The sequence below is a fragment of the Oncorhynchus kisutch genome, linkage group LG26 (assembly GCF_002021735.2).
Source record: "Oncorhynchus kisutch isolate 150728-3 linkage group LG26, Okis_V2, whole genome shotgun sequence".
Classification (NCBI taxonomy): domain Eukaryota; kingdom Metazoa; phylum Chordata; class Actinopteri; order Salmoniformes; family Salmonidae; genus Oncorhynchus; species Oncorhynchus kisutch.
The window spans coordinates 26,917,386-26,926,084 of NC_034199.2; the positions used below are offsets into that span (position 1 = coordinate 26,917,386).

At 42.3% G+C, this 8,699-nt stretch overlaps 1 protein-coding gene across 7 annotated transcripts; it reads left to right on the forward strand.

Moving 5' to 3' along the window:
* The first annotated feature begins 638 nt into the window (after positions 1–638).
* On the forward strand, positions 639–7,506 carry LOC109871358 (hydroxyacid oxidase 2). Of its 7 annotated transcripts, XM_020462208.2 has the most exons (9): positions 2,611–2,701; positions 2,887–2,922; positions 4,285–4,437; positions 4,571–4,722; positions 4,972–5,255; positions 5,544–5,768; positions 6,420–6,578; positions 6,667–6,736; positions 6,869–7,506. In XM_020462208.2, the coding sequence occupies exons 2-9, from the start codon at positions 2,909–2,911 to the stop codon at positions 6,922–6,924; spliced, it is 1,113 nt and encodes a 370-aa protein (XP_020317797.1). In that variant the 5' UTR covers positions 2,611–2,701; positions 2,887–2,908; the 3' UTR covers positions 6,925–7,506. The 7 variants fall into 7 exon arrangements, with proteins under 7 accessions (XP_031661635.1, XP_031661636.1, XP_020317798.1 ...); XM_031805775.1 differs by lacking the exons at positions 2,611–2,701; positions 2,887–2,922 and adding an exon at positions 639–724; XM_031805776.1 differs by lacking the exons at positions 2,611–2,701; positions 2,887–2,922 and adding an exon at positions 2,238–2,322.
* Positions 7,507–8,699: the final 1,193 nt, after the last annotated feature.

Consider the following 8,699-nt stretch of genomic DNA (forward strand, 5'->3'; position numbering starts at 1 on the left):
AAATTTACTAGGAGTAAATCAAATTCCAAAGTAGTAATGAAATAGAGAGACAAAATCAAATATAGCACCACTGCACCCACTGCTGTTTTAGAACGCTTGAACAACGTTTCATGGCGTTTTGTTACTTTCGTGGCAAGTTCAGACGCTGTGACATTTATTGAATTCACTCACTCTCCTATCTCTCTCTCGCTCTCTGTCAATATTTTTTTCTCTCTCTCTACTCCATCCTTTTATGTAATGAAAAGATGTATGTGTGGGTGTACAAAGTCCTTTCGAAATAAGTTGGACATTTCCACAGGACTTTGACAGTAATGATTTAGAGTCAATGGGGTATTGTACACATGACAAGACGAAGATTATAATTAATCAAGAATACAAAAAGCGGTAATCATTCGACTGTATCCAGGATACACATGCACACACACTGTTCAGTGAGCAATATGACTGTCGCCTTACTCACTCCTACATTTTTAGATTATTTAGCAGACAGTGTTTTCCAGAGCAACTTACAGGAGAAATATGGGTTTAGTGCCTTGCTCAAGGACAGATACTGCTGACAGGGCAGGCTAGAGTTGAGCCAGTGTGTGTGAATGGGCAGTGGGGGGTGGTATCAAAGGGATTCTCCCAATGGGAGGGTGTGGAGCTAGAGTTGCCCTGCCCTGCACAGGTGTCACATGAGAGGTGACAGGCTACGAGAGAAAACCAGGTCAGGGTAAAGGACAAGGTAAGACACCTCACATATTTTCCTCGTTTGTGGTTGCCCCCAGGGCCTTTTTATATTAGTTAGGCCTACAGCCAATTAACACAGCAGTGCTGTGAGAGAGAGAGAGAGGAGAGGGAGTGAGCGAGAGAGAGAGACTGTAGGCAAAATTCCGATGTACATTACTCACTAACACAATCACTGCCTATTTATTTTTGGAAACTGATATGAAGCTTTGCTTTCTTTGATTAATATCAAAACATCTGAAGTCATAATCATTTACATTGTGTGATCTTCAGTAAACCAAATCTTGAAATAAATAGTCAAAATGTAATTTTATTTTAGATTTTGTTTTTCACATTTCCATCGAGTTTATTTACTTATAATACACACAGCTGCTTTTCTAGAAATGTATCGTAACAATGTTGAGACCGCATAAATGACCGACATTGACAGGTGTAGAGAGGTACTGTAGGTAGTTTAACATTCATAATCTATAGGACAAAGGCTAAAATGTATTTAACATCGTGTTCATCTTACTTCAACTATTATTTGTGGAGAAACGTTAACATAGGCCTGGCCGGATCTGAACATTACATGCAAGTCTATCTTGCACATGGTAAAGAAGACAGAATTGATCAGAAATAGTATAATCATTGTTTGAACAACTAATCTAAACTAATCTAAATTCAACACAATGCATTTTACAGTAGGCCTCTACACATCTGACATATAATATTATGTCAATGCACATTTTCATTTGAATGGAAATTCAGTATACTTGCTGAACATTAGGTACTGTACATGTCATGTTCTCTCACTGAATGTGTGATGGCCTGGGATTTTATACAGGTTGAGATTGAGCAATTCTGTGTATAATACCTTTATTCAGTATTGCACTGCCCTCAAGTGTTCATAGATCACATTGTTATCAACCATAGCATTGGAGACGTACAGGCCAAAAGTTAAACACTCTGCACAATAACAAAAACATAACTGAGTTTTATGTTTTGCGTTTTTTGGAATTGTTATTTTTGAGGTTGACTTTATTTTAGAGCTATCGAATCCATTCAGAGACTTCGAGCACCAGCTGTAATCGGTGAGTGGTTCTCCATGGATGGCTGCTCAGGTCAGCGGGTCAGATACAGTCACATACAGTATACTCAGAAAAAAACTGTAGAGTAAAATATCAGTCAGGCAAACTCAAAGATAAACCTATATATCTGAGGTGTCACTGACAACCCTGTGATCATTTGGTATGTAGTCCACAGTGACGCTGCAAGTTATTGTGTGTGATGTACAGTAGGTCTATAGAACAGTGCTGTTACTGTAGTGCTTTGTGTTACTGACCATTCTGTGTGTTTTATATGTAGGCCTAGTATGTATTTCCCCATCTGTGCTGTAGTATGTAATGTGCGACCCCCCTCCCCTCTCTATGGATCACTGTGGCATCAGCACATTTCTAACCTCTGCGGGGTCACACTCACTGTCCGTGTTAATCTCTGTGATAGTTTTATTGAAGTCACACAAAAGCACACAATCACACAATAGGAATAGAACTATGAGCTACATCGTCAGACACCAGACATTTCAGAATGGAGTTGATGTCATAAGGACTAGTGGTGAGTAATACAGAATGATATTAGTAGATCCCTCAATTCCTAAATGTATTTTGATGCAAGTGGGATTGATGAAATGTTGTTGACATCTACTAAAATGACAATCCGTTATGATGTTATGAGGTTCATTCTCAGGTTAGGCCAATTAAAATGTGTTTGGGTGCGTTGGTGTTTTCAAATGGACTAAGATGGCCCCAGTCTCTTGAAAATGGTTAATATTTAATGGAGTTCATAGTACAACACTGCCGAGATGAGAGATGCACTGTTAACCATTTGTTAACACTTTTACAGAGCTCTTTTCAGAATAAGCAGTTGCCTGTTTTTTAGGGCTTGCTAGGGTTGCAATTTGTGTTATTATTCACCATAGCCTATGTGTGAGAAGGTATGCCTATATTTTCCCCTAATACTTTTGTAGCATCGATAAATTATATTTATTTTTTGGGAGTTTTACACCCCGCCCTCTGTCTGTCTGTGTTCAGTCGTTGCCGTGTGTGTTGCATTTTTTGCTGTTTCACTCGTGTGCATCTCTATCGACTTAAGTTTGCATCGAAAAAATTTTCTTCCCAGACACAGATTGACATTTCGTGAAATGACAACTACTAGGTGAATACATAGTCTGTTGACGTGGTAAACTAGTTACGCTACTCAACTGAAGGAAAGGAGATTTATATGCTACTGCAATCATTTAGTTTGATAAGGAAAAAATATGAAAGTGACTGCACTGTTATGTTTTCTGGATAACAAATGTATTGTGTAGATATCTTGCTTTGTCATGGTAATTGTTTAGTATTGTGCTAGTGCCGTAGGCATTTTTACAAATGAAAAAAAAACTGGTGTTGACAAGTAGGCTAATTTTGCATTTTGTCCTTCATTTTCTTTGGGTAATTTGAGGTCCTCCCTGTGCGCACAGATCCAAGCCCAGTTGTATTCCCAATGCAGTTTGTAATGCAGTGTAGCCTAGTTTTATTGAGAAGGGTTAATTGCATCCCACAATTCAGGGTGTTCCTGCATGTGGACGCCAGTAAAGAAAATTAAAAATAATCACATAGACAATCAGGGAAAATCCAGAACATCAAAAGTGTCACACAAGTATGAAGATGGCATGTTCGGGGAATGAAGGGGATGCTCAAGGGGGGGGTTCATGCAGTAACCAATGGGATGCTCGGGGTGTTCCCACATGCAGGAACATCCCAATCCCAAAATCATTTGGGGTTAATGCAGCGTTCGTAACCAAGTGGGAGGTGGGACATTACCAGTTGTGAAGTCGTAAATACCAGTTGGATGCATTCACATGCTTTGAAACGCGGATTGGCTAATGGCCAAAAAGCTGCGTAAACCATAAACTAAAAGTACAACTATCATGCTTGTAATTAATATTAATAGATTGTTTTTTTATATATAATGTTTTGTTGTTGCATTTGTTATCGAGTTCATTTCCTTAGTAGGTGAAATCAGAGGTCAGCATGTGGGAGAAGTGGGAGCTCAGGATGATAGACGAGTTGTCTACATGGAGGACCATTCAAGTGGATTTTTACCAGTCGTATGTGTTACATTTCCACTTCCTTCATGGTTACGAATGCAGCATTAGCCCTCTGTATCGTGTGCGCTGGGAGTTAGGAATCAAGTTCAGGGAGTGAATAATTTAATAAATAAACTAAACATAATACAAAACAAAAACCATGAACAACGCACAGACATGAAACTGAAACAGAACCAATAACACCTGGGGAAGGAACCAAAGGGATTGACATATATAGGGAAGGTAATCAGGCAAGTGATGGAGTCCAGGTAAATCTGATGACGTCGCTGGTGCGCATAACGATGGTGACAGGTGTGCGTAAAGAACTTATGCCATAAGTATTTATCCATTCTGCTTTTAATACAGGATTACATGATAGTGTAATTGACATATTGATAGCATTTCTTTACAACTGCTGTCCCTGACAGTGATCATATATCCTACAGAGAGGGGACCTGCCGTGCTGAGATGGCTATGGTATGTCTCACAGACTTTGAGGAGTATGCGAAGGAGCACCTCTCCAAGGCCACATGGGACTACTACGCAGCCGGAGCAGACGAGTGCTGCACCAGGGATGACAATCTGCTGGCCTACAAACGGTAAGTACCTCTCCCCATCCTGCAAACTACAGTACCCACGATTCAATGTCAGTCACTAACATCACTCAATAACAGCACACCTCAAACAGTAGTGCTTGGAAGATCCAAAATAATCACTTTGTCTCGGTCCCAGGATCCGTCTGCGACCACGGATTCTACGGGACGTGTCAGTGTGTGACACCAGGACCACGGTGCAGGGCACAGAGATCAGCTTCCCTGTGGGCATCGCCCCCACTGCCTTCCACTGCCTGGCCTGGCATGAGGGAGAGATGGCCACCGCTAGGGGTGAGGACTAGGAGGGGTTTAACAGCTGTAGAGGTTGAGCTCTTTAGGCCAATAGCTTTGTTGTCAATGAGTATTCTAGGGGTGGTCCACTCAAAATCTCTTTCTCTTGTTTACTATTGCGCTTGTTTACTATTGCTAATACTGCACAATTTAAACACTTGCCCCCCAATCCCCCCATGTGTAAATAAATTGTGCCTTCCTGTATTATACTTGTGCAAAAAAATATATATTTTCTCTCTCTCTCCTCAGCTACGGAGGCAGTGAACACATGTTACATCACCAGTACCTACTCCACCTGCTCTGTGGAGGAGATCGCAGCTGCAGCACCTAATGGCTACCGCTGGTTCCAGCTCTATGTGTACCGGGACAGAAAGCTCTCTGAATCAATCATTCACCGTGTGGAGGCCCTGGGCTACAAGGCCTTGGTCCTCACCGTCGACGTGCCCTACACCGGGAAGCGGCGCAACGATATACGCAACCAGTTCAAGCTCCCGCCACACCTCAAGGTCAAGAACTTTGACGGTGTCTTCCAGGTTAATATTTTTAACAATAATGATTTTTACCATAAAATCATATAGGGATGGTTTCCTGGACAAAGATTAAGTCTAGTCTTGGACTAAAAAACACTGTCAATGGAGAATCTTAATCTGTGTCTGGGAAACCAGTCCATAGTGCCATAGTTGAGAGACAGTAGCTGCTCTAGAATTATTCAAGAATAATCCAACTAATGTATTTCCCATGAGGCCTCCTTCTGTGTGTTTTGTTCTGTACTGTATGTGTCTGTCGTGTCTGGGTGGGTGTCCCTTTGACTACCTCTGTAGGAGGCTGCCGGTCCTGCGGGTGAGGAGTATGGGGTCCCTGCCAACACCCTGGACCCCTCCATCAGCTGGAAGGACGTGTACTGGCTGCAGTCTCTCACCCGCCTACCCATCATCATCAAAGGCATCCTGACGAAGGAGGACGCTGAGCTGGCCGTGGAGCACGGGGTCCAGGGCATCATCGTGTCCAACCACGGAGGACGCCAGCTGGACGGAGGGCCCGCCACAGTAAGAATGGGCACAGAGTATATCACTTCATCATCATCTCGCCTCTATTTGACCCTACAGTCAGCAAGCCAAACACCCTTTTGTTTATGAAATGTTGATTTTAAAGGACAGGGTCGTTCCATTTGATTTCAATCACTTTTGACCACACCCCTTTTCATACATGTTTGCCCATTTTAGAAGTGGTCAGAAGTTACATTTTGGACCTGAATGCCAACACATTCAAGAGATAGAAGTGCTCAAAGGTTTTTGCAAAACCCACCATACCATGAGACGTCCGTGTCCTCATCACTGGAAAAGATAAACAGTTGATTTTGTTATCATTGAAAATCTTAGAATCAGGGTTGTCAAACTGTTCTATACTTTTTTATTTATTTCCTAGCCTAGACCCTATTTTACATAATCTGAAGTGTTTGTGTTGTGCCAGCCATCAGTTTAGATACAGCATGCTCTTGAATACAGGGTGGGTGTCATGTTTTGGCTGATAAATGTACTAAAAGGGAATACAATATAAATATGAACTTTCAAATGGTACCACAAAGATGGTTGGAGGTCCACACATCATAGAATGTTGATTTGAATATCAGTTGTTTTAAATTATACTTAATATTCCATAGGAAGTTTCCTCTGCTCTTTTCTCTCTCTACCACCCAGATAGATGCCCTGTCTGAGATTGTGGACACAGTGCAGGGGCGGATCGAGGTATATCTGGACGGGGGTGTCCGCACTGGTAGTGACGTGCTGAAGGCTGTAGCTCTGGGAGCCAAGTGTGTGTTCATCGGCAGGCCGGCAGTGTGGGGCCTCGCCTATAAGGTAACAATTAACATTGTGTGTGATCAGCCTATTAACTTGAGATACTGAGCATAACAAACTGTCTTGCTGCCTGTGTTTGTTCCTTCAGGGTGAAGAGGGGTTGAAGGAGGTACTACATATCCTCAACGATGAGTTCCGTCTGTCAATGGCTCTGTCTGGTGAGTAAGGAACCAAACTTCTTACATAATCATATTTTTTCCAGTCTGAGATTAAAACCCCTTGCTTACCTATCATTATCTCAACCTCATAACATTGCAACACTAATGTTTTGTTGGTCTTTCCTCCCTTAGGGTGCAGGAACGTGGCTGAGATCAACAGGAACCTCATCCAGTTCTCCAAACTGTGACTTAACAGCAGGGGGCGCCAGAACCAGCTTGACGAATAACGACGAAAGCAATACAGCGCTATCCATTCAATCAATAGAACTTGGAATTTGGGACAAGAAAAGGAAACCTCTCATGTGAATCACAATGAACTGAAACTGAATCTGACATCAATCAAATAAATCCTGAAATCATAATACATTTGAATAGTTTTATCCAATGTGGCTGCCTTAGTTCTTGTGAAAAAATAACCAGAGATATTTAAATATAAGCATCCTCCATATGATATAACCAACAAAATATGTTTTTCACTCAGCTATTCCTAACTCTCAATGGCTGCTGGCCCCCTGTCAACCCATCTATGAGTGAGAGACGCCTGATATTGTGTCTCTGATGAAGAGGGGTGGCAGAGAATATGGTGACTAAAGTACAGTGCCTTCAGAAAATATTCATACCCCTTGACTTATTACACAATTTGTTGCGTTACATCCTGAATTCAAAATGGAATAAAAATATTTTCTCTCACCCATCTACACAATAATAACAAAGTGAAATCATGGCTTTAGATTTCTTTTTGAAAATGTATTGAAAACTAAATAAAGAAATTGTAAGGAACGACGCTGTAGAAGAGAAGCAGGAACGGGGAGTTGACATTTAATTAGGAACGGACATGTAACAGGACAGGAACAGCGTCAGAACTGGGAAACACAAAGACAGATGACAGTCAATGCAGCACCGGGGAGCTGACAAATATAGGGGAGGTAATAAACAGGTGATTGAGTCCAGGTGAGTCCAATAATCGCTGATGCACGTGATGAGGGAAGGCAGGTGTGCGTAATGATGGTGGCAGGAGTGTATAATGCAGGGCATCCTGGCGCCCTCGAGTGCCAGGGGGGGAAGAGGGGAGCAGGTGTGACAGTACCACCCCCCCTCAAGGGGCACCACCCAGCGTCCCACCTGGGCGAGCCTGATGGGCCGGCCGAGAAACGGCGCTGGACAAGCCGGCTTGGGGTAGAATCCCGATGAACCAGCAGAGGCGTGGGAGCCTGGTGGGCCAGCTGAGGCATAGGAGCCTGTCTATCCCACTGAGGCGTAGGAGCCCGATGATCCGGCTGAGGCGTAGCAGCCTGAGGAGCCAGCTGAGCGTAAAAACCTGATGATCTGGCTGAGGCCTGACGTGGGATATGCACCAGCTGTGAGTCTTTCTAGGAAGTCTGTAAGGGCTTGGCACACCTGAATTGTACAATATTTACCCATTATTCTTCTAAAAATTCTTCAGGCAGATTAAAGTCAAAACTGTAACTTGCCCAGTCAGGAACATTCACTGTCTTCTTGGTAAGCAACTCCAGTATATATTTGGCCTTGTGTTTTAGGTTATTGTCCAGCTGAAAGGTGAATAAATATCCCAGTGTCTGGTGGAAAGCAGACTGAACCAGGTTTTCCTCTAGGATTTTGAATTTGCTTAGCTCCATTCCGTAAATCTTTTATCCTGAAAAACGCTGAATGTGTTGTATTGGATTTTCCCCAGACATAACATTTTGTATTCAGGAAAAAAAAATAATTGCTTTGCAAATTATTACTTTAGTGCCTTGTTGCAAACAGGATGTATGTTTTGGAATATTTTTATTCTGTACAGTCTTCCTTCTTTTCACTCTGTAATTTAGGTTAGTATTGTGGAGTAACTACAATGTTGTTAATCCATCCTCCAAATTTCTCCTATCACAGCCATTAAACTGTTTTAAAGTCACCATTGGCCTCATAGTGAAATCCCTGAGCAGTATCCTTCCTCTCCGGCAAC

Coding starts and splice junctions, on each gene's coding strand:
- LOC109871358 (XM_020462207.2), top strand. CDS start 3,783: ATGTGGGAGAAGTGGGAGCTCAGGATGATAGACGAGTTGTCTACATGG. Junction 3,860..4,284: donor CAAGTGGATTTTTACCAGTC/GTATGTGTTACA, acceptor TATATCCTACAG/AGAGGGGACCTGCCGTGCTG. Junction 5,256..5,543: donor ACTTTGACGGTGTCTTCCAG/GTTAATATTTTT, acceptor CTACCTCTGTAG/GAGGCTGCCGGTCCTGCGGG.